The 26,800-nt window shown below is 34.7% G+C and overlaps 1 protein-coding gene across 4 annotated transcripts in view; it reads left to right on the top strand.

Annotated features, from left to right (window-relative positions):
- Positions 1-1,920: 1,920 nt before the first annotated feature.
- Positions 1,921-26,800, top strand: part of LOC18432591 (uncharacterized) — a 48,663-nt gene continuing 23,783 nt past the window's right edge. Inside the window, exons 1-6 of one of the 4 annotated variants that reach the window (XM_020666294.2) lie at positions 1,921-2,020; positions 2,119-2,352; positions 9,737-9,817; positions 9,965-10,453; positions 23,542-23,677; positions 23,805-23,967. In XM_020666294.2, coding sequence (XP_020521953.1) covers positions 2,193-2,352; positions 9,737-9,817; positions 9,965-10,453; positions 23,542-23,677; positions 23,805-23,967 — 1,029 coding nt within the window. In that variant the 5' untranslated portion in view covers positions 1,921-2,020; positions 2,119-2,192. Of the gene's footprint in view, positions 2,353-9,736; positions 9,818-9,964; positions 10,454-23,541; positions 23,678-23,804; positions 23,968-26,800 lie in introns of all 4 variants that reach the window. The other 3 variants (XM_088863471.1, XM_006842694.4, XM_011624476.3) reach the window with 3 other exon arrangements.

Below are 26,800 nucleotides of genomic sequence, written 5' to 3'. Positions count from 1 at the left end.
ATTTGTCATTTTTTTTAATGGTTTTTTTCTCTCCTCTCCTAACCTAACACATTTTTCCCCTCTCATTCTCTCTCTAAAGAATGAGAGATGGGGTTTACATAGAAAACATGAGTGGCGGTAAAAATAAGATTGGATTTTTTATAGAGTACGAGAGGAGGGAAGAATGGGTTGGGTTTTTAGAGAGAGAATATGATAGTGGATAATAATAACTTTGATTTTTAGAGAGAGAATGTGAGAATGTGAAATAATGGTTTTTGTTTTTAGAGAGAGAATGTGAGAGATAAGAGCTTAAAAATTAGGTTTTTAAGAGAGATAATGAGGTGGGAAGAGGAAGAAACTACGAGAAAAAAATGTGGAAAAAATGGGACCCTAGAATTTTGTTTTTAAAAAGGAAAAAAATTATCCATTTACCCCTCCACAAAAAGAAAGGAACCTAAAGTAAAAACTAAACTTTCAGTATGTCCAATGTCTAAAAATAGAAACTAGTAAGGCGTTTTTCATAAAAAGCCCTTTAAAATATATCACTTGTATTTTGAAATTGATGCTCATGTTTTTTTTTATTTTCTTTTTATTTTTAAAAAAATGCACCTAGGGGAAACTCAAGTTTCGGCCTAAGTTATTTCTTTTTTATTCGTAGCTTTTGGGTTGTACCTCCGAGTTCCGATCCTAAGGTTTTTTAAAAAGACAATGTAGAATATGAGATTCCAATATGGTATTAAAAACTATTTTTTTTTTTTAATAAACGAGTTGGATCTTCATCTTAAAATTTTATATAATCTTTTTGCAAATTATTAGAGAAATCCTTTTTTATTTTCTAAATTTAACAATAATTCGATATTTTATATTTTACCCTTAAACCCCTATTCTTTAGTGGATATTATATATATATATATATATATATATATATATATATATATATATATATATATATATATATATATATATATATATATATATATATATATATATATATATATATATACTAGACACCAATTCTTCTCACTACAAAGCAATTAAAAAATATAATTAAGTGAAATAAAATTGACCACATTAGCCCAACCGTTCATTCTGAATGGAGGGCTAAGATTGCCCTAATCACAATGTCACGTCTCTACACTATTTTATTTGTAATTTTTTTTCTATAAACTATTTTGACATCGAAATTTGGACGTCCATTTCTCTATTAAACTCTCACTAGCGAAAAATATATAACAAATATTTTCAATACAATAAAATGGCCAAAATACTGCTGAAAGTTTCAAAGGGTATTTTAGTTATTATATTTTATCGAATTTTTTTATTTATTTTTTATATGTGCACCCAAATGAGAAGATAGCACGTACCAAATTCATATTCATACAATTTGTATAAAAAAAATAAAAAATAAAATACTTTGAAATGTCCGATCTAAAATCAAACGGTGAGTGGTGATCAAAATTGGATGGCTAGATGATAAAGCGTGGATAGAACATATATGCTGTAGAGAAAGCGTAGAAACCTTTCCCATGCAGAATAAGACTTTTTTATATCCCAAGAGATGCATCTTGCGGTTCGGTCTTTTATTCAAGGGGAGCAAGCATACTATGTGCTCCCGCGGGATCGCAAATCAGCGTTCTAGAAGGAAGCCCCTGCGCACAACGCTGCAAAAGTTGGAAACCTCCTATTCTCTCTCAAAATCTTCCGTCCTTTTTCTCTCTCAACGTAATAAATTATAAGAAATAGGAAACTAATAAATCGCGTATTACGGCAGAGGACGCTTTAGCCGAAATAAACATTTGTTATAATAATAGCTGCAGGAGAGGCCGGATCATACTAAAGACGATATGACGTCAAGTCAATAAATAATGGCGTTCTCCTCTCATAATCTTAAGCGTCCTTTTTTTTCAAACCTTCTTACTCTATCATCTTCTTCTGATTCTTTCGCAGTGGGGAGAAGAAAGAGGAAGGCACCACGCATCCCCACCCACCTACCTCGCGTAATTTGCAGGCAGACTTTGCGAAAGAAGAAGAAGAAGAAATAGTAAAATACTAAACCTATGTTGAATTTGAATAGTTTTTCCTTTTGTGTGGCTTCCATTATATGGGCATCCCTTCACTGGTGGGATGGTGATGCTGCAGCCTGAACTGGCTTTGGGCTTCCTGGGTTAGGGTTAAGGGGTTTGAAGCCCTTTCAATTTGAGAGAGAGAGAGAGATGGGGGCTTGTGCTTCGAAGGAGAGATCGTGTGTTGGGCATCGAAGAAGGAAGAAGATCGTGAGGACAAGACTCTCTTTGAAGATCGGCCAGGATCACAGGGATTTAGTAGATAAGAGTGATGGCTCTGGTTCTTTGGCCGTTGCTCTTCCAAATCATGGTGAGTTCAAAAATTGTCTTCTCGTTGTGATGAGAGATCTCTCTTTATCTGCCTTTTCAGTGAATTTTGATCATGTTTCTCTTGATCTTTTGCATATGGGTTTTTGATCTGGATATACGATGACTTTGTCAATGCTTTGTTTCAATTATGAGGAAATCATCAAGTTGGAGATTGTATTTCTTTTTTTTGACAATGAGATTGTATATTTTTATGACAATGTAACTTGGGTTACCTGATGCCGCTGTTTTCATTTATTTCAAATTTTAAAATTTTTTCCTGTTGTTCATCATATGGAAGTCATGCAATGCTAGTTGTTTCTTTGGTGATAAACTGTGAGTACAGCGAAGAGAAGTGTAACTCCCTTAACAAAACATGTAGGATATCAAGCATAGAATCTAAAGGCTAAGAAATTTATTCTTCTCAGATTAACACCTGAATTCCTAGAAATTCCAATAAATGGAAAGCCTTAAGGGGAAGGAAGAGTAGAGAAGGAGGAAAATATCACAAAAACAAAGAGGAATCCACCTCCCCAAATTTTATTAGCTCAAAATTCTTATAATTGATTCTACCTTAAAACCTTTAATAACAAGTATTTAAGTAACTCAGAAACCCTAAAAATCTCTTAAGTATTCCTAGCCATCCATTATTAACTTAAAGCAAAAGAGTAACCCCGCCCTCAATAAAATCATAAATAAGAATTGAAATACAAAATAGAAACCCAAAATAACTTCCCCTAATTACAATATTGTGCCCTTTTGGCCTCCATTGTTCTGCAACACTTCTTTCCCCAGCCATGAACTATTGGTTGTGGCTTGAGCATGGCTGCTTTATTCCCCTTGGTTGAAAGGAACTTGCGTGTGGCTAGTTGTCTTCAACATAGAGGCAGTACAAATCTGGATCTACCCTTTTGAACTCTTGCTTTAAAATCCACAGGCTATTGGAATATGGTCTCCCCTTCCATTTGATTAGATATTAGCGATACAAAGTCTTTCGAGTTTGAAAGCTTTCAGTTTTCAAAACTTGCTTAATTTCTTCTTCGTTATTTCTCGGTTGTGGACGCTCACTTTTTAATGGTTAAGATTGAACCAACCTCATCCATCATCCTCATCATCATAGGCTTTTTTCAATTAATTGGGGTCGGCTACATGAATCGTGGTCTGCCATTCTGCCCTATAAAAGGCCATACCATCAGTGAGACCATAAGTCTCCATATCTTTTTGGACTATTTCAAACCACATCCTTTTGGGCTTACCCCTTGCCCTTTTCAGTTCTTCCACTTGAACTGACTCATACCTCCTAATAGGTGTTGTACTTGGCCGGCGCCAAACATGGCCAGCCCACTTAAGTCTACTCTCTCTCATCTTATCGCCTATTGGTGACACACTTAAATTCTCCCGAATGGACTCATTTCAAATTCTATCCTTTCTTGTCTTCTCACTCATCCATCTCAACATTCTCATCTCCGCTACACTCATTCTATGGGTATATTGTTTTTTGTCCACCCAACATTCCGCCCAATAGAGCAAAGCTGGTTTCACAGTTGTCCTATAGAACTTGCCCTTCAGCTTCATTGGTATGCGGCGATCACATAAAATTCCAGTTGTATGTCTCCACTTCGCCCACCCAGCCCTAATTCTGTGTGTGATATCTTCTTCAGTCTTTCCATTTTCTTGGATTGTTGATCTAAGATATCGAAAGTACGATATTTTTTGTACCTTTTGGCCATCAATCTTAACTACTTCCTTGTCTCTACTCTTATTATTACTAAACTTGCATTCCATATACTTTTACTCCAACTAATCTTAAAACCTTTGGATTCTAAGGCATCCCTCTAAAGTTCTAACTTTGTGTTGACGGCGTTTCGGGTCTCATCGATCAAAACTATGTCATCTGCGAGCAACATGTACCACAGTATCTCATCCTGTAGGTGCTCAGTTAAGTCGTCCATAATTAAGACAGAGAGGTATAGGCTCAATGCTGACCTTTGATGTAGACCTATTGTCACTGAAAACTTATTCGTCTCTCCACTTATTGTTTGTACACTAGTTAGCGCTCCATCGTACATATCTCTCACTAAGTCGATGTAGTGTTTGGAGACTCTTTTCTTTTTCAACACCCGCCAAATCAACTCTCGAGCAGTGTTTTAAAATGCGGTCGCATCGCCGCATATGTGGCCGCATCAGGCGTTATGTGCCACCTAGCGCATCGCACTTTCCTGCATATGTAGTTTGGAGAGATGCGCCAGCATCAGAGCCGTATCCCTCCGCATTAGAGCCGCATCCCGCATGGACCGCATCAGGCCACATAATCTGTCTGCCATGTTTTTCAAAACTGTACCCCTCAAGCAGGGGCAATAAGGTCATTTTGACCTTTGAAAATGGGGGGAAGGGTTTGGGGGATATTAAACCTTCTAAACCGCATTTTTCAGCCACATCCATAACTTTTCCTAGGTCGATTGAATCAAGAAAAATTCTGGGCAGAAATTTTATTTGTTGAAGTTCTTCAATTTGTAATACAAGATACTACAAACTAAAAGTCCATGAAGATTAAACAAAGAACTTTACCCAGTACTTTTAAAATAAAATTTATAACTTTAAAGAGTTTCATGGACTAATACAGTAAAGTTACAAATTAATGAGTTTATAAAATTTGTTGATCTTCATAAATGCTCTGATATCGTAAAGTTACAACATTTTTATAAATTTATAAAAGTTTACATATCGAGTCGAAGAACTTCATGGACTTCATGGACTATTTTCAAGATTAAAGTGTTTATAAAATTTGTAACTTTAAAGTTTTTGATTGCAGATTTGTGCTTATGGTTGTTGCTTTTTGAATGTTTTCTGAAGCTAGTTTCAAGTTTCTAGTTTCTATCAGGGGATAGTGGATACAAAATCTTCGACAGCTAATACTTTTGGAGTTAATGAATAATTTAAATACTTACTATCACATATATCACCTCCATATTTTTTTATGCATTAACCTATTTTTTTAGAATTTTTATAATCGCATCGCCGCGATGCACCCGCATCCGGACCACATCGAGCTGCATCACCACATTGGCCCCCCCAATGCTTTTGGCCGCATCACCATTGCTCAATTAATTTCACTTTTTATTTCTAATTTTTATTTAAAAATTATATGAATTTGAAATTTGGGGTTTTAGCTTTATTTTTATAAGCATAATTAAGCAAAAATAATAAATGTTTTTTGAATAAATTGTTTGATCAAAATAAAGTTTGGGGTATTTTGCTCATTTTTATTTAAAATATTTGTTAGTTATTTTTACTTAGTTTTCTTTATAAAAATAAACCTACACCCCAAAATTTAATTAAATATTTTATTTAAATAAAAAATTAGTTTTTGGCCATTAGATATGGCATTGTGAAATCTCAACCAGTGGAAGGACTGGAAGGGTGCACACCCTTACACCTGTCTACATGATATGGTCAGGATGTGGACGGGATGCTTTTCCTCTCGGTAATTTCTGAATCATATCAACAACTACTTCTACTTGGAGACGTAGTGGTTCTCCATGTAATTCAAATAAATCAGCAACATTAAATATTGGGAGATATCCAATTTCATTAGTAAGTCCTCCTCATATGCATTATTCTCATATTTCTTCAAAATTCGGTAGGGAACCACCTTCTTGGACTTGTGCTAATTGTAAGTCCCCAATGGAAAATGTCTCATCTCACAATTACACTATTACTAAATCACCCTACTTGAAAATCTTCTCTCTTTGATGCTCATTTGATGCTTCTCGATACTCTGCATTACTTTCTTCAATTTTCTTCTTGATTTGAGTTAGCAAGTATTGAACATTCTCAACAAAAGCATTGACATCATCACTTCCCTTGCCTTACACAGGTAATGGTGCTAGGTAAGGCACGCGATTACTAGATTTTTTCAAGGAGTTTGAAGTTGAATTAGATGCGTCAAATGTTGGCATAGGGACAGATCTTAGTCAAGAGGGGCGACCAGTGGATTTTTTTAGTGAGAAGTTGAATGAAGCACGTAAGACTTATTCAATCTATGACCTTGAGGTTTATGCAATAGTGCAAATTATTGGAGACACTGCTTGATCCATAAGGAGTTTATTTTGTGCTTCAATCATGCGTCACTTTGGTACTTGAATTCCCAAAAGAAGTTAAATTCACGTCATGCTAAGTGGGTAGCTACCCTTCAAGAATACACCAGCGCAAGGCCAAAACCCAAAAAACGGTAGCTAATGCTTTAAGTAGGCTTTGCGTGGAACTTTGTCTATTGAAGTCTTGAGGTTTGAAATGATAAAAGATCAATATATGGATGACTCAATTTTCAGCAAGGTTCTAGAAAGATGTACTAATGTGTGAGACCCCATGGGTAAGTATTTAATGTATGATGGCTATTTAGTTAAAGGTGTATGGTTATGTATACATAAACGCTCTCCAAGGGAAAAGATAATTATGGAGCTTCATGATGGAGGCTTAGGTGGGCACTTTGGAAGATACAAAACCATGGCTATGATAGAAGAAAAATAGTTTTGGCCACGCATGTGAAGGGATGTTGCCAGATTTGTGTTCTGATGTCAAATTTGCTAAGTATCTAAATGTCACACAAAATTCTGGTCGTTATACTCCCCTTCCTGTTCTAGCTGCTTCATGAGCTGCTATCTCTATGGAATTTGTACTTGGACTCCCGTGATCTAGTTTCCAAAACAAGATGTTTTATTTAGGAAAACTATGAATGCTACACTCATTACCAATATCTTTTTCATATATATCATGAGGTTACATGGTGTCCTCAAGTCATTACTTCTGATCGGGTTGCAAAGTTCTTTCATAATTTTTGGCAGACTTTGTGGAAGCACTTGAGAACCACGCTTCAATTTCTAGCACTTGCGACCCTCAAATAGATGGGCAAAATGAAGTGGTGAATAAGAGCCTTGGTAACCTCTTGAGGAGTATTGTTGGTGATAACATATCTGAGTATGATCTTACTTTACTCCATGCTGAATTTTCTTACAATAGTTCGGTGAGTGGGTCTACGGGAAGATCACCATTTGAGATTGTTAATGGGAGGAATCCTAATCATGTGTAGGGGTGGCAATCAGGTCGGGTCCGGGTCCATGTGGAACTTGTTGGGTCGGGTCCGGGTCGATCTCGGATTCGACCCGATTTGTTGTCACCCCTAATCATGTGCTTGACCTAGTGCCATTGCTAGTATAAGACAAGGCAAGTGATGCTGCCAGTGCTTTTGCTAAGAATGTTTGAGATTTGCCAGCTTGACTCAAGAAGAAAATAATGCAAAGTGTTGAGAAACTTCAAATGAGTATCGAAGAGAGAAGATTTTCAAGGAGGGTGACTTAATAATGGCGTACTTGCGAATCGAGAGGTTTCAATTTGGGATCTACAATAACTCAAGTCTAAGAAGGTAGGCCCTTATTGAGTTTCAAATAAATATGGGAATAACGCATATGAAGTGGAATTACCAAATTCATTGGATATCTCTACGATATTTAATGTTGTTGATATATTTGACTTTCATGATGACCCTCTAGAAGCGCAAGAAGAAGTAGTTATGGATATGATGAAGCCATTACCGATAAAAGTAAGGTGCACCTCAAAAACCCACTGGAAAAGGTTGCGCCGATGCTGGAAAACCCTCCAAGTGATGTATTACTATGAAGAGAGAAGGATTTCATGCCCTAAAAATAGTGTACCTTGTAACATATGATCTAAACTGTCTATATTCAAGATTTTTGATGTTTATAGATTTGCTTGATCCCCACCATTTTTAGATCTTTAAGTTTCATAATTATAGTTGGAAATAGAGTTTTAGGCCATCATAAGGGTTTCCTGCATTGGAATTGCATCTTCTATTAGGGTTTGGAGGTGCACTTTATTTTGATTGTTTTAGGTTGATGCCTTACGTAAACCGCATCATACACACACACACATATATATGCATATATATATATATATATATATATTATGTATGTATTTAGTCCTTTGCAATTTCACAATCCAAGCATTATTTGCTATGAAAAATGGATATTCGACTATATATTTTTCTCATATCCACTGGGGCAAATTGCATTTTGGACTGATAGTGCAGTTGACTTCCTACTGATTTAGTGGTGAGTTCTCTTGATGGCCCATCCTTAAAAACTTGTTTTCAATTGGTAAAGGAGGGAGACTTGTTTTCAATTAATAAAGGAGGGAGGTTTCCCACTCTGACTCAATTGATGGTGCTGATAACTGTGGGAGTTGTCCCGGAAAATGATGCCATCTATAATACTATAGATTTATGAGAGCTGCAAATTTCAAAGTTGATACTTGACTAAATTGACCATTTTGATGAAAATTGATCTTCATAGATTTAACATGCTATGAGAGAACTTGGCCTTGCTTCCCTATCAGTTACCTGACATTTGATAACTGTTGGATGCTGTTTCATATATCCCTGCATATTGAGGTTGATAGAATATACTTTGACATTGTCTCAAATTGATTTAGGAGCAAAGTTCATGCGGAATGCCTTGTTTTGCATGTGAAGAATTCTTTCCTTTTATCAAATTACACCAAACATTGTTGAAATTCCTAACATAAAGTCACAAGTATTTGTATCTTAAGATATCATTTTTTGTAGAGTTTATATGTAATAAATGTGAGATATGTTAACATGCTCGATACTTATGAGCAATGGTGACCTGTTAATGTGCTGTTTTTATTCCCGTATGCTTTTATAATACTTTTAGGACCATTCTCATGTTTGATTTAGTCCAGTTTCTGAAGGATCTATACAGATTTGGGGATGGGTGTTCCTTTACTGCAGTTGCATGATTCACAAGTGTGGACCTGTTCTCATTTGCAAATAATTGTTGGAATAGGTCCACAATGTCCTATGCCCCATGCCATTAGTTTGTTTTATGGTTCATTACTGTAATTTCTTGATCCACAAGTGGGAACCCCTTAATATGTACAAGTATCTGTTGGAATCGGTCTCACCACGTCTCTATTCTCCTCTAGGTTATTTTTGTGGCTATCCAGTTAGATATGAATGAGTTCTGTCCATTTCATATTGTCTTGTGTATGGACCAGGTATGAATTGTTTGTATATCTCACTTATGTGGGAGGTTTTGTCATAAATTTATTAAAGTTGGTATGTTTTTGATTTTCTTACTCCATAATATACACTTGTGCTATTTTTTAGACTAATTTCCTCTCAGATACTCTTTCTTCCTAACTTTGCTAAAGGTAGGTATCATCATTCAAATTTTTTGTGAATGATAGGGTGATGTATTTTATGGCATCATGATTCTTAAGTTTATCTTAAACTGAACTTGTAGACTATTGGTTTCCCACTTAATGTGCTTTATATTTCATTTCGTCTATAGGGAGTGTTGAAGAGGCTTGGTTTGACTGTGTCACAGTGTTAGAATCTGACTGTGATGATGATTTTCTGAGTGTTCAAGGAGGTATGTTGCCTGAGTTGCATGTGTTCTCTTGGGGCTCATGAGGCTCAATTAACATAAAACACTGGCTCATCATAGTGTCCATTGGCTTTCTCATTCTCTGTGAGCAAGTATTTCCTCGGATGAACTCTCCGTCCATTATTTGTGCAGATTTTTCATCTTCACAGAGCCTCGAAAAAACACCAAGGTTCAGTATTTCCTCTGTGGAAGACCTTATGTTAAACCAAGAAAATCTGATTGGAAATGCGTCAGCAGTGTCTACTGCTTACAAGGGAACAAAACAAGCTCCATCGGCAAATTCATCGTGTGGTGATGCTACGTTCCAGTCCATGGTTCCTGGCAGTGGTGATGTTGTGCATTCTAAATCTGATGGTCTTGGATCTGATATTAGGCCTTCAGAAATTCATGGTGAAAACCCTACACAATCAGTCGATGAAACTACAGCGAGGGAGGATGGTAAAGCATTAGACAACTGTGGGATGCTGTCAAACAAGTCCTGCTTGCCTTGTCTAATTCCAATAGATGCCACTGAAAAGAGGAGGACTCTGAGTCCTGGCCCACCTGCTTCAAGGAAAAGAGGAGCATTGAAACTTTCTTTTAAATGGAAGTCAATGGAGGGACATACTAGTCCCAGGCTATGTGAGTATCATTTCTTCTATTGGATTATTTGGTTGTCAGTAGTTCTTCCTTCGTACCTATTTTGTTGTTATAACTTCTTTCATGTTTTTGTGGTTATTTGAATGTTATCATTTATTTAATCTTGTTAGATGTTATCGTCAAGTTAATATTGTTAACTAAAAAAAGTTTAAATAAATGCAATAATAGTTGTACGGCATTTGAGGGAAGTATCAATTCCCACTAGGTTCAGGATTTTAGTACTTATGCGAAAGCGGTAAGTCTTTTTTCTAGTTTTGTTATATTAGTGTCATAACTTCTTTTAGATTATTTGATTGTCATTAGGTCATCCTTTGTACCTATTTTGTTGTTACAACTTCTTTCATGTTTTTGTGGTTATTTGAATGTTGTTATCATGTAATCTTTTTAGATGTTGGTCAAGTTAATATTTTTAACCAAGAATAAGCTTAAATAACTGCAATATTAATTGTACGGCATTTGAGGGAAGTGTCAATTCCCACTAGGTTTAGGATTTTTGTATTTATGTGACAGCTCTGTGTCTTTTTTCTGGGTTTTAACCATTATAGCTGCATCCAAATCATGATGTTGAAACAGGGTGCTTATAGGCATGTGCATACCCACAAGTACACATGCATGAACACACACATGCGTGCACACCAAGTATGCATGTATCAACACCAATGGTTTAAAAAACGGATCGGTGACCTGGATCGGGCTTCCAAAAAACCGATCCGGATCGGCGAATCAGCGATCCAGATCGGGAATCGGGTGAATCGGTCCGAATAAACCTTAAAAATAATCCAAAAAAATGATTAAAATTCATTATAAATATTATTTTTTAGGAATTCAATAAGAAATGAGGGTACTCCATTAAGAATTTTCATGTTTTTGAATGAATATGCGAATATTGATATGTTCTTTCCCTGCATGAACCGCCATTCAGCATTTAATTTACATCACACAAAAGGATAAACATATAATTATCATGGAATAAGTATATCAACATACATGGACTGCAATAAAGCATAAAATTAGTAACATACGATCCAAAAATAAAATGATAGACGACGTTGTTGTTCTTCTTGGTCACGCTGGTGCCATTGATTGAATTCGTTTGACAATTCATTGATTCGATCTAAAAACGAATCATCGATATTAGCAGGCGTCTGACTATTCCCAAATCCTTGAGTGTTAGTGTTTTGTTGTGTTCCCAATCTAAAATCCCCGAAGCTTGTCCATCCTTCATGCTCACCTGCACTGTCGTGCTCATCCCTACACTGTTGCTGTTGGGACTCGATATATGAATAATTGGCTGGGATAGGGTGGCCTCAGAATCATCATCTCTCTCATTTTCTCTTTGACCCCCTTCCCACTCTCCCTCATTAGGTGCAATATCACTGACATATTGTGGATACATTGACTGGCTGCTTCCTCTTTCATGCTGCTCATCACTTTCTTCAATATCTTCATCACCGATAGCCTCAAGGAACGCTCTCTTGTGCAACACTGGCTCCTCCTCTTCTACTATCCATTGGTCTGCTGGGTCTGTGACAAATATTGTGTCTAAGTCGATCGGCCCATAGTCTTCAAGCTTCCTTCTTATTTGTCGCTCTCTGAGGTTTAAATTATAATGAACGTAGACTAGTTTATGAAGCTTCTCAGAAGCGAGTCGATTCTTCCTAGTAGTGTGCAACCATTGGAACGTACTCCAGTTGCGCTCACAGCCAGTAGCAGAACATGTCTGGGAGAGCACCTGGATTGCTATCCTCTTTAGGTGAGGTGCATCAGTACTATATATCTCCCACCATTCAGCTGGATTAAAATGTAAAAAGCATTGTAAGGGCAAGAACAATTCATAAGATTAAATATATGAATGAACAAAATATTAGCGAGGGGATAACCTGGATCCATCATAGTTCGAGAATTTCTGACAAGTCTAGTTCCGAAGGATCCTATAGCATCCCTATACATAGCAAGCAAAAACAAATATATTACGTTTTAATGCATTATTCCTCACAAATATAACAACTCAATGAAGTTCTTACCCAAACATTAAATAATACCTCTTGTATTGCTGCTACTTGGTTTCGATGGCTTCTCTCCAACCTTGCAATAATGTATCTGACCCCTTCCATAATCTTGTGGGGTTGTTCAGGTGTCAAATAGAAAAATTTTGGGTTGAAGTAGTAACCTAAAAAATATATAGGTAGAAAAATGTCATTTACAATTTCATAAAACAATGATTTAAACTGAAACATTGTAATGATATAAATATATATTTACCAGCATAATGAATTGGACGTCCGAATTTGGTGTTCCACCTCTTTTCTATAATCTCGATCACTTTGCTAGCAAAATTACACTTCTCCCCAATAGCTGATTTCGCCCTCTCAATACCTTCATAAAGGATACCCATGGTAGCTTTCTTATCAGCATCCACCATTCTTAACACCGTGACCAAAGGGGCAGTGGCCTCTACAACACTGAAACATCGAGACCAGAACAGCCTATTTGAGATTATGTTATCCACTTTTATACCGGTACTGGACTTCGAGAGGCGGTCATTTAACCACTCTTCACAAGTAAACAATCTCTTTAATGCACCTTCGGATTGTCGAATGGAGTCCACAGCTAAGTAATCGGTCGCAAAGCGGGTTATGGCAGGCCTGATTATCTTTTTTTTCTTAGAGTGTTCTCTAAACAGAAATAATATTTTAGAGTGGTTGTATATAAATCTCGACACCAACCTTGTTTCATCAAGAGTCTCCTTCACAATTTTGATCTCACCGATTTCCTCTAACATAAGATCGATGCTGTGTGCAGCACACGGGGTCCATACTAGATGCTTCTTCTTATCCATCAACTTGCTGCCCGCAGAAACAAATTCGATCTTGGATTACAAAAAATTCAATCATGGATTACCAAAAATTCGATCATAGATTACAAAAAATTCGATCAGATTACATAAAATTCGATCATGGATTACATAAAATTCGATCATGGATTACAAAAAAAAAAAAACATAAAAAAACAAAAAATTCGATCGTGGATTACAAGAACAGGAAAAAACAATTCGATCATGGATTACAAAAATTTCAATCATGGGTTACAAAAAAAGAAAAAAAACAAAAAATTCGATCATGGATTACAAGAAAAAAAAACAAACATTTCGATCATGGATTACAAAAAAGTCGATCATGGATTACAGAAAATTCTATCATGGATTACAAAAAATTCGATCATGGATTACATAAAATTCGATCATGGATTACAAAAAAAAAAACAAAAAAAAACAAAAAATTCAATCGTGGATTACAAAAAAAGAAAAAAACAATTAGATCATGGATTACAAAAAATTCAATCATGGATTACAAAAAACTCTATCATGGGTTACATAAAAAACAAAAAACAAAAAATTCGATCATGGATTACAAAAAAAAAAACAAACATTTCGATCATGGATTACAAAAAAAAAAACAAACATTTCGTTCATGGATTACAAAACATTCGATCATGGATTACAAAAAATTCTATCATAGGTTACAAAAATAAAAAATAAAAAATAAAATTCGATCATGGATTACAAGAAAAAAAAACAAACATTTCGATCGTTGATTACAAAAAATTCGATCATGGATTACAAAAAATTCTATAATGGGTTACAAAAAAAAAAAAAAAAAAAAAAATTCTGTTCTTCACAGAGCCGTTTTACATAAGCGATTTTAACTAAAAAATCCACCTCTAAGTGAATAAATTACATCGAATTGAGTATATTTTCTGATAAACAACAATATAAGGAATCAAAACCCTAAATTTTTAACACATTATTTCTAATATATCATGAAAACAAAATCAAAAGGCGGAAAAAAAAAAAAAACAGCGGAATTTTGGTTCTGCAGACATCTCAGTGTTCATCTCAAATTTCATGCTGTAATTGACCAGATTACGTAAAATTGAAAATTTTAAATCATACTAGACACAATAAAGATTAAAAACCCTAATTATTGAACTTATTATGTTCAAAATATTCCGTGAATTATATCAAATGGCGGAAAAAAAAAAAACCCCAAACTTCTTACCTGATTTTGTGAACCGAAGCCTTCAATCTCCAAAAAACTCTGTTTTTCTCGACGATTATCACAAATTAGTAACAAAATGTTTTGATTCACAGCTTTACGATCAAAATGCCTACAATTTTTGAAAGATTCATGCGCTATTTGGCATGAAACTTCAGAAAAGGCGGAAACCCTAAACACCAAATTTTTCAACCAGCGTTTTAAAAATCGCCGAGTCGAACCGGACTCGCCCGGTTCGACTCGAAATTTACGAAAATGGACCGGATCGGTTTAAAAAACGGGAATCGTCCGGTTTTAGAGAGAACCGGACGATTCTGCACAGTGACTCGCCGATTCACTGTGCGGAATCGGCGAGTCCGTGAAGAACACGGGTTGCATAGTTTTCTTCACGGGATTCTTTGAAATTTGTCATTTTTTGATCATTTTTCTTGTTTTTTTTGGCATGTGATCTGATTTTCAGGCTGTAAACAGCTTTATTCAGCTTTTTCAAGGATTAAATGGTGGAAAAATTGGTTGTTTTTGCATCACGAAAAAATCGGGGTTTAGGGTTTCTGCCTTTTCTGAAATTTCATGCCAAATAGGGCATGAATCTTTCAAAATTTGTAGGCATTTTGATCTTAAAGCTGTGAATCAAAACTTTTTGTTACTAATTTGTGATAATCGTTGAGAAAAACAGAGTTTTTTGGAGATTGAAGGCTTCGGTTCACAAAAACAGGTAAGAACTTTGGGTTTTTTCTTTTTTCCGCCATTTGATTTATTTCACGGCATATTTTGAACAAAATGAGTTCAATAATTAGGGTTTTTAATCTTTATTGTGTCTAGTATGATTTAAAATTTTCAATTTTACGTAATCTGGTCAATTATAGCAAGAAATTTGATATGAACAGTGAGATGTCTGCGGAACCAAATTCTGCTGTTTTTTTTTTTTTTTTCCGCCGTTTGATTTTGTTTTCATGATATATTAGAAATAATGTGTTAAAAATTTAGGTTTTTGATTCCTTATATGTTGTTTATCAGAAAATATACTCAATTGGATGTAATTTATTCACTTAGAGGTGAATTTTTGAGTTAAAATCGCTTATGTAAAACGACTCTGTGAAGAACAAATTTTTTTTTTTTTTTTTTGTAGCCCATGATAGAATTTTTTGTAATCCATGATCGAATTTTTTGTAATCCATGATCGAAATGTTTGTTTTTTTTTCTTGTAATCCATGATCGAATTTTATTTTTTATTTTTTATTTTTTAACCCATGATAGAATTTTTTGTAATCCATGATCGAATGTTTTGTAATCCATGATCGAAATGTTTTTTTTTTTTGTAATCCATGATCGAATTTTTTGTTTTTTGTTTTTTATGTAACCCATGATAGAGTTTTTTGTAATCTATGATTGAATTTTTTGTTATCCATGATGTAATTGTTTTTTTCTTTTTTTGTAATCCACGATCGAATTTTTTGTAATCCATGATCGAATTTTATGTAATCCATGATCGAATTTTTTGTAATCCATGATAGAATTTTCTGTAATCCATGATCGACTTTTTTGTAATCCATGATCGAAATGTTTGTTTTTTTTACTTGTAATCCATGATCGAATTTTTTGTAATCCATGATCGAAATGTTTGTTTTTTTTACTTGTAATCCATGATCGAATTGTTTTTTTCTGTTCTTGTAATCCACGATCGAATTTTTTTGTTTTTTATGTTTTTTTTTTTTTTTGTAATCCATGATCGAATTTTATGTATTCCATGATCGAATTTTATGTAATCCATGATCGAATTTTTTGTAATCCATGATCGAATTTTTTGTAATCCATGATCGAATTTTTTGTAATCCATGATCGAATTTTTAGAAAATTTGTGACTTTTTTTTTTTTAATCCATGATCGAACTTTTTGAAAATTTGTTAATTTTTTTTTTTAATCCATGATCGAATTTTTTGAAAATTTGCTGTACTTTTTTTTTTTTATTTCTTTTTATCCATGATCGAATTTTTTGAAAAATGATGATTTTTCGAAAAGATGTGAAAATCGTGATAAAGTTTTGATTATCATGATGTATTAAACCCAATTTTTAATTTTTATTGCTTGAGTTTGCTGTAATTTTTTTTTTTTTTTTTTCATGATTGAATTTTTTGAAAAATGATGATTTTCCGAAAAGATGTGAAAATCGTGACAAGGTTTTAATTATCATGAGGTATTAAACCATATTTTAAATTTTTATTGTTAAAGTTTTTGTTGAAAAAATTGTATGTTGATGGATTATTTATGCAAAAAAATGCATGTTATTATATTTTCAATACAAAACTGTATTTTTTTTATCTGTTGTTCATGGATTTTTTAGTTGGAATGACTGATGTTAGCCGGCTCTTTGAAGAATTGTTTTTATTATTAATTTTTTAATGCAAAAAATGTATGTTCTTGATAATTGAGTTGTAGCCATGTTTGGAGCTTGCATTTTGTATTATTCTAAATGTTTGTAATTGATATGTACGAAAATATTATTGTCAAAAAAGGTATTTTGCAATAACAAATAACAACGAATATGACTACATGAACTACCGCAACATATTATCACTACATATGGTGATTATTTTTCTTTTTGAACTGTCAGGTTAATTTAAACTTTTTACATCTTAAAACAGTTGAATCATGTCAAGATCTACAGAAGACCCTGCATGGCAACATGGGGTCAGACTTGATCCCAACAAGAAAGACAAAATTATTTGTAATTACTGTCAAAGAGTGAGTTGTCAAACGAATTCAATCAATGGCACCAGCGTGATCAAGAAGAACAACAACGTCGTCTATCATTTTATTTTTAGATCGTATGTTACTAATTTTATGCTTTATTGTAGTCCATGTATGTTGATATACTTATTCCATGATAATTCTATGTTTATCCTTTTGTGTGATGTAAATTAAATGTTGAATGGCGGTTCATGCAGGGAAAGAACATATCTATATTCGCATATTCATTCAAAAACATGAAAATTCTTAATGGAGTACCCTCATTTTTTATTGAATTCCTAAAAAACAATATTTATAATGAATTTTAATAATTTTTTCGGATTTTTTTGAAGCTTTATTCTGACCGATTCACCCGATTCCCGATCCGGATCGCCGATTCGCCGATCCGGATCGGTTTTTGGAAAGCTCGATCCGGGTCACCGATCCGATTTTTAAACCATTGTTTTCAACCATTTAATCCTTAAAAAAGCTGAATAAAGCTGTTTACAGCCTGCAAATTAGATCACATGCCAAAAAAAACAAGAAAAATGATCAAAAAATGACAAATTTCAAAGAATCCTGTGAAGAACACTGTGCAACCCGTGTTCTTCACGGACTCGCCGATTCCGCACAGTGACTCGGCGAGTCACTGTGCAGAATCGTCCGGCTCTCTCTAAAACCGGACGATTTCCGATTTTTTAGACGATCCGGTCCCCTTTTCGCGATTTTCGAGTCGAACCGGGCGTGTCCGGTTCGATTCGGCGTTTTTTAAAACACTGATCAACACACAGAAATGCAAGGTCTATGAATACATGTTTGTTTATACATGTGTACAGGAAAGAGGTAGGTTTAAATAGAAAAGCACCTTTAAAAAAAAATTATGCGTGATTCATGAAGGATAGACATTCTAAGATAAGAAAATTGAAACCTTTTTTGGCCAATATTAAATTAAATGGAAAACTCATGCTTACAAATCGAGAATTAATATTCCTATGATTGGGATCTTCTAAAAAAGAAAAATAGATGAAATATAAGAAAACAAACTTGTCCAATAACTTTCAGCAAAACAATTGAAATTGAGGTCAATTTGGACATAACTGTGTAGATTGTTTTATAATGAAAGGTTATTATGCTGAAATATGGAAACTTAGAGGATCACAGTGAACATATACCACTTATAGGAACATAATATGTCCTATAGTTAGTAAGATAACTGTAACGCTTAGTCGTGAAACATTTAACTGTTGTTGGTACCACAATGCTCTTAAGCACCTTCTCAATTTTTTTTCTTTCAGTCTCAACCACCATTAATCTTAATGGTACAGGATATCCAATTATGCCATAATACATTGTAGTATTGTAGTTTTCTAATATAGCAAATGCTTAATACAACATTGTTTCTTAAAATACCAAGTGCATAATACAATAATGCATATCTCAATTCGCAAAACAGAAAGTTGGTGTATAACTGTATATCAAATTGGTAAAATAATGTTTATATCAAATTAAGTGGTGGCAGAACTACCCTAGTTACGAGTTTCATGCTACTATTGTTCAAATTTATTGTTCTCTACTGATTGATGCGATAATATGTATATCCGTGGAGAATGAAACTTTTCAAAGCTTCAATGTCTTCAGCAGTCTATGATTTATTTACTTGTATTTGGCAATGGCTTACTGATTTGGTGATATTGCCTATTCCTATGTATGAAAGCTTCCATGCTTTGGTTGGTTTCATTCGTACTTTATTTGGATATTATGCGGTATTTTCTTGTGTTTGGATTTATTTTCTCTAACAAGATCATTTAAATAGGATTCTACAATTGCAAGGAAAATAAAGCCCAGATTTTGTTTCCATATCCATTATATTATCCACGTAACATTCTGTTTGGAAGAGAAAGGCCCAAATTAACAGAGTAGTTGTTCACGAGTGAATTTGATATTATCAAAGTTACCATTGTATGATGTCATGCCTTTCCTCAAAGTTTAATATGGTGGAGTCATTTATCAATCATAATGAATTTTATCCTTCATTCATCAGTTAATGCCATTTATCCAAAAGAACATCGGACTAGAACATGGGAGTTATTTATAAATTCAAAAGAAGTCATCATTCCTTCGTTATGGTTCCATATAATTGACTGTCTACTGTGATGCATGCATACTTTATAATCGGTGATAAAACTTCATCAGGTACCTTTCAATCATTTGTGAACTCAATTAGTAGCAAGTTATTGTCGCCTCTTTTGGTGTTCCTTATGATGTAAATTCACAAATCAGCTGCCTTAAATGGATTCAATTATATTTCCTTCCTTGACCTGTGATGATTTTGCCTCACGTTGTTGTTTAACAATGAAGTATTTTCATGTAAATTTATAGATTGCCTAAATGCTCAAGGAAAAATATCTCATATTTTATAAATAGGAATTGGTGCCCTAAAAGTCTCTTTAAGGGAAATAATATTTTCAGAATGGAGAATAATGTGCCCAAAGTCTAGGTTGCACTGGAGTTGGTCTATGCGTGTCCTAATACTTAAAAAGAGTTGGCATCCCCAGAGTTCCTCTCTAGGTCCTCATTTGATTAATTCTTTTTAGTTAAGGTTTTCTCTTTAGCAGTTTTTTCTTGCTGTCTAGTGGATGTGTTTGTGGCATGATTACTTGTAGGGGAATGATTTCATGCAACGATTGTATAATAGCATAATGCAACCACACCTCTAGAAAACCATGTTTTTGGCAATTGTATAACTCCTAATTTTGGACACACATTCTCTTCATCCTCATAATTAATCCTAAGACAAAAAAAATTCAATTTGCACCCTAGATATAGTCAAAATTAGTATTCTCTAACAATGAATTTCAGCCGTCCATTTGGTGAATTTCAAGATCTAGGACTTAACAAATTCAAAATCATGTTTTCCATTTTTAACACTGTTAATCTAATGATGATAACACTATATAAAAATTTTGGGAATAAAAAAATCCTTATGAGGCCTATATCTAACCATCTCACTAAAATGGACGACTTATATTAATTGGTCTAGAAAAACACTTTCTAAGGCATTTTTTGAAAATTTTCTTTTTTGTGATTGTTCTTTAGAATGAAAAGAGTGTACATTTAAAAATTTGTGTCAAACAAATGTCTCTAACAGGGTTTTAAAGATGGTTGCATTATACTACTATACAACAATCGTTCGTCTTACTTGTAATATTTGTAATTAGGGTTTTTTAGATTTTAAGACTTTATGAGTTGGTTAGACTGCCTATAGAGTTATTTGTTTGCTTTGGGGTAAAAATGTCATTAGGAATTTTGTTTTAATTAGGAAATATATTTCAATTAGAATTGGGATTTCTTGGGTTCAAAGTAAGGTCTTTAATTATAAGGAGGGGTTAAAGAGGAGTACTATCAGGTTTTCTTCATCCATAGTTGAGTTTTGAGATCTTATTTTTGGTTTAACCAATGCTACACTATTGAAGCCTTGTAGGCCTCCTCTTTATGTTTTATTGATTAGTCGATTTTCTTCCCTGCGAAATTTCTTTCTACATTAGTTGGTCTAATAGCAAGCCCATAGAAGAGCAAGTTTGTGCGATGGCTGCTAGAGGAGGACGAGTTTGTCATTGTGTTGGTGAAAAGGTTACATGGGAGGAATTCCATGATCTCAAGAGGAAAATTGAGGAATTAACATATGAAATGCATCGAAAACGTTCTAATTGAAAGAGGTTTGAGGAGATAGTGCACGAGGTTGTACCCAACCTGCTTTTATCGATTTCAGTCAATCATAAGATGATGTCGGGTCTGAGGCTAATTGTAGTGACAAGTCAAGTTCAGCGGATTTCAATCAATGTCATGGCCAGGAGAGAGACAATCCAACTGTGTTTAAAGATTAATGTATGCTTTCATATTTTTAGTTTGAATCACCCTTCTCTTGTTCCACGAGTGTTTCTATATTTAATAAGGATCATGTGGATGATCTATTCATTTTTGAAAATCGAGAGCTTGTGGGAGGTCCAATCGATGACAAGGATGCTATTGATCTCATGTTTGATTGTGAACCAATATTTGATAAAGAACCAGTCTACAATGAAGTACAAGATCTTGTAGGTAGTTTGATATATGACGACAAACGAGTTCTTGTGAATGAAACAATTTTTGATGAAGAACTTATGGAAGAAGTTGAGGAAATTGAGACCCTTCCTCTTGGGTATAGTGAGGAGATTAAATTTTGAAAAGGTTGATGAAACCCTAAATGTTGAGGTGAAATAAGAAGCCCTGGGGTCTTTATTTGTGGTGGAAGCCATGGAAGGAAACTTAGGCTTTGATGCAAACTTGGAGGCTGCTAGTAAATTTGATTCTTATGAGGAAGTCCTGAGTGACGGGTATTCGAGATTGATTAGGACTCCTAAAGTTGCAAAGGATGAAGGTAAGGAAGAAGTTTTAGAAGAGATGCATAATCTGAAGAGGAGAATTCATATCAAATTAGAATCCAAGAGAATCAGAAAGAGAGATGATCATGGGATTCCAAGGAATCTAAAAATCTTTGGATTCTTGCTGGAAGATTGCCATAGAGGATGTTTACCAAGTTGTTTATGACATTTCCCTTGATATTGAGATTCAGGCAGTAGATGAGGTGATTTGTGCACTGCGCTTTTGTCAGAGCATAATTTTGGCATGTAACTCAAAATCATTGTTATTGGTACTCATTGGAAAATCCCTACCATGTCTAAACTACTTCATCGATTTCCCCTACCGATTTCATTAGAAAAAGCCTTTGATAAAGCCCAAAATTGTGTAGGAAGTTTTCTATGCAATTTTCAATGTGAGTTTAGGGATAGCTGAATTTGATAAATTTGTATCAATTCCTCACTATACATATCAGGATCCATTTCTTGAAGATTTCCTCCGAACATAATAGTTAACGAAGGAGAAGAAGTTTGAAGAAGAAGAAGGTGATTTTCTTACTGAATTCATCTTAGGTTGCTTAAAAACTCGAGAACGAGTTTTCTCCAATCAGAGGAGTTTGAAGTAGGACAAGATACCTCTTATTTTTTGAATTTTTATTATTAAATCCTATATATAAATGGGAGTTTTTATGGTCATTTTTAGGGAGTTTTGTAAGCATTTAGTGCTTTTTGGATTTTTAATATTTTAGGAGTTGTTTGGAAAAGTAGTTAGAATGCTTATGGAGTTATTTGTTTTATCAGTGCAAAAATGTCATTACAAATTTTATTTTAATTAGGATTTATATTTCAATTACAATTAGGATTTCTTAGGTTCTAAGTGAAGTCTTTTATTACAAATAACATTTCTATTAGAGCTTTAAATTTATAGTTCAGTTTTGAGATCGTATTTTTGGTTTAATCAATGGAGCGCTATCGAAACCTGGATTGTGTGCTTCTCTTGAATTTTCCAATCATTAGATTGAATGATTTTGTTTTGCTGCAATCATTCTACATTAAATATAGAATTATAGATATTGAGGAACTCTTGGATGGAGAAGATCTGGTACTGTATTGGAGTAATGTACAAACTCAATAGGGAGTACGATTAGTTTTCTATAAAGATGAGGATTGATCTAGGCCTATAATGTCGCAGCCAGGTGGAGAAGAGTCATTAGGGGTGTGTTTGATAAGTGGACGTTTCTGGAAGTGGGAGTTAAATGTCCCAGTTCCATTAGGGGCGTGTTTGATAAGTGGAAGTTTCTGGAAGTGGGCGTTAAATGTCCCACTTCCATGTTTGATGTTACTGTGTGGAAGCTGTAAAATGGAAGGGAGACCTTCCATGCAGGCTTTTTTTAGTGTTAAAATGAGTTCATTTTTGGAAGACCTCTCTTCCATAAAAAATGATGGAAGAGCAGTCTTCCATAATTTGTAGGAGAGTCCCTTCCACGCTCAGAAACTCCATGTGTCAAACACACGCTAGGTGTTAGCAGTGCTTTGGAAGAAATGTTTAAGGTCTAGTTTTATCAATAAAAAAGAGTTTTAAGCTTTAAATTTATTTGCTATTAGCGCCTTTTCCTTTTTTTTAATGAGAGAGAAATTCTATGAGAGACAAAAATGTATTTATATCCGTATTCTATATGCCTAGTTTTCTTATCAGCGGCGTAAGTTTTCCATATGCATTGCACTATCTATATCATTCAAGGTCACATATATTGTTCTCTTGTGATTTTTCTGATCACCACTTGAATTCATTGTATAGGTATAAGATGTTATAGTTTTCCTTTCTTGTATCCACATAATTGAGTGAATTTTATAAATGCCTTTCCTTATGCATATCTATCTTCTTATTTAGTGTCCTCAAAAAGTTTTGTGGATAGACCAATTGCTGGTTCACAAGTTCAATTCTGCCCATTAGAGAAAGGAATGCTTGATAGCTGGTCCCCCCTTGAACCTAGTATGTTCAAGGTTCGAGGGCATAACTATCTCAGGTATGAGATCTCTATTTAATGTCGCTTTGTTCTATAAATGCGTCACTAATGCTGGTTGCCTATGATTATTGATGTGTTATGGCTCTGTTTATCTTTTTTGAGATAATAATCCCTAATTTTGTGGCAGGGATAAAAAGAAAGAACCCGCTTCAAATTATGCAGCATTTTATCCATTTGGCGTTGATGTCTTCTTATGTCAGAAAAAAATTAATCACATAGCCCGATTTGTGGACCTTCCATTCATGACTTCCAATGACAAGATTCCACCTCTTCTTGTTGTAAATGTTCAGGTGGTATCTTGCTCTTTCTCCTTTGAAATTGAAGGTTTCACCATTCTTTGAAATAATTATGGTTATTTTGATTAAAGATTATATGTATGTAAAGAGTGTGGATCACATCTGACTATTGGTCGCTCAAAATAAGTGTAATTTTTAATATCCACCAAAACTAAGATAAATGACATGGCCGCAAACAAGGGCTATTGACTTTGTCTTATTTCTTTGTACACATAAATTTTACATTTGGACAAAATGTTGACCCATATTTTGCACACATACATGTACATTGTACACTTTCTGCCTCATGCAAAATACCCGCATAAAGGTATTTGTTTGATTTTGCAATTTTGGAAATCATCTTAGTATCCCCAACTGGATATATAATCATCATCATCTGAGCCTTATCCCAACTATTTGGGGTTGGCTACACGAATCCTGTTATGCCATATTTCTCTATTAAGGGCTATACTCAATCAGACTATAGGTCACCATATCTTTTCTCACTACTTTCATCAATGTTCTTTTGGGCCTTCCGCTTCCCCTTTTAGAACCTTGCACTTGAACTAACTCGTTCCTCCTAACTGATGGTGTTCTAGATCGATGCTATACATGGCCAAACCATCTAAGTCTCTTTTTCCTCATTTTATCGCCTATTGAAGCCACCCCTAAGTTTCCCGGATGTATTCTTTCCGAATTCTAACCTTTATTGTCTTTCCACTCATCCATGTCAACATCCTCATCTCAGCTGCACTCATTCTATGAATATATTGATTCTTGATTGCCCAACATTCTGTCCCGTAAAGCATGACTGGTCATACAACTTTCTTACATAGCTGCTCCATTGATATCCGATGATTAACTCTAGAAGCTCATCTCCATTTCGTCCACCACCCAGATCTAATTCTATATACGTCATTTGCCTCAATTCTCCATTCTCATGGATTATTGACCCAAGATATAAAAAATAATCTCTTTGTAGGTACCCAAGATATAAAAAATAATATCTTTTTAGGTAATTCTTGGCCATCACTCTTGACTAATTCCTCGTTTCTTTAAAACCTTTTGATTCTAGAGTATCCCTCCAAAGTGGCATTGTCTCTAATCTCATCGATCAAAGCTATATCATCGAAACAACATACATTAGGGTACCTCATCCTGTAGATGCCTAGTTAACTCGTCCATAGCCAAAACAAAGAGCTATGGGCTCCACACTAATCCCTGATGAAGGCCTATTGTCACTGAAACTCACTTGTCACTCCAATAGTTGTCCTCACACTAGTTAGCACTCCATCGTACATGTCTCTTACTATGTCATTATATCCTCTAGAGCCTCTTTTTTTTTTTCAAATACGTACCAAATTAATTCTCTAGATACCCTATCATATGCTTTCTCTAAATCAATGAGACCATGTGGATGTCTTTTCTATTCTCCTTGAACTTCTCAATCAATTGCCTAAGTAGAAAAGAAAAGAAAAGATGGGTTCCTATTATCTAGACCTGACTATCTAAAAATGGGATGGTATGTACTCTTGGTACATGATTTCTTTAGGTAATTTTGGTGAACTATTCTTTTTCTTTTCTAGATTAGTCACTATGATGAGTCGATAACATCCCCAAAATTTAAGGCCTATAAACTTCCGAAAGTAGGTTTTTGCCTGAAAGAGTAAGTGTACATTTTACATCCTTGGAATGTAATGTTTCCCGGTATATGTATATATACACAATGTAGGAAATATTAGGAACAAGCAACTTGAGCTTGGTATTTGGTAGTTCATGTGGGGAGATTCTAATGGGGACATTGCCCTGCCCTTAGCTCCTGTCACTCATTATCTTCTTGTGGCACATGGCTTCTGGATGGGACCCTCAATTGTTTCCACACGTCAAACCGTACATCTTCTAGGCATTTGTCTCCCCATTTTTCTTCTCTCGGACAAATTCTTGGCTCCCCATTACCTTTGCTTATTAAGGATGTCAATGATTAACAATTGCTAGCAATTTTTATTTTTTATTCCCATCTCTTAATTTTCTTGGTGAAGAATCAATTGTTTAAGAACCATCTTGTAAATTTTATTGTCTTTGCATTCTGAATGCAAGGATCCACCTCCTTTACTTTTTGATGACATTGAAAGAGGTAATAAGCGAATATGTAGTTTTCACGTACTTTAGGGCTCCGTAAAGGGGTCCAGTGGAGTGGTCAGGACTGTAGGAAATGATTGAGAAAAGGATCTCTCTTTTAGAAAGTTTCGTTCTCCAGAGATGGTCTCTGGCGTCATGTTTCATGTGGCCTAGAGGGAAAGGAATGTTGAGTGTCCAGGTAGCCATTAGAGGATTTCTACAGTGTGTCTTGAATTGTAGGAGAACGGTGAGAAGGTGAACCACGATGATACAATGGTGACACTTCCATCTCAAAGCCAATGCCGAATGGTTGGTCGATGGAGTAGTAGCAAGGGCTGGAGAATCTGCCTAGGTGTCAGGTTTTTCCCTGGTCACCGGCATGGATGGCTTGCTGAATTTGGTCATTCCTAAACCTCTAGATAAATGTTAAATTTTGTTTACTCGTGCAGTTTCAGTCTTTCATTGCACACATTCGATTTTTTTTCCTCTTAATGTAGTGCCAAAGGCAACTGTCTGGTCTAGTGGGGGTTTATTGATTGTTATACAAAAAAAACTTGGAAAAAGTTATATTTATGGATGAATCGACTATTAAATGGGATTGAGATTTGTCTAAAGGAATGGCGTGGGTGGTGAATTGTTTGATGGATGGTGGGTCTGTTTGTGAAAGAGACAATGGGGGTGTAAGAGATTGGAACAAGGAGAAGCTAGGATAGTGGTGATAAGGTGACAT

This window comes from Amborella trichopoda, chromosome 3, assembly GCF_054954075.1.
Source record: "Amborella trichopoda isolate Santa Cruz 75 chromosome 3, AtrichopodaSantaCruz75HAP2 v2.0, whole genome shotgun sequence".
NCBI classification, from domain to species: Eukaryota; Viridiplantae; Streptophyta; class Magnoliopsida; order Amborellales; family Amborellaceae; genus Amborella; species Amborella trichopoda.
The sequence above is the reverse complement of the archived record's forward strand: the minus strand, read 5'-3'. Positions and strand labels throughout refer to the sequence as shown.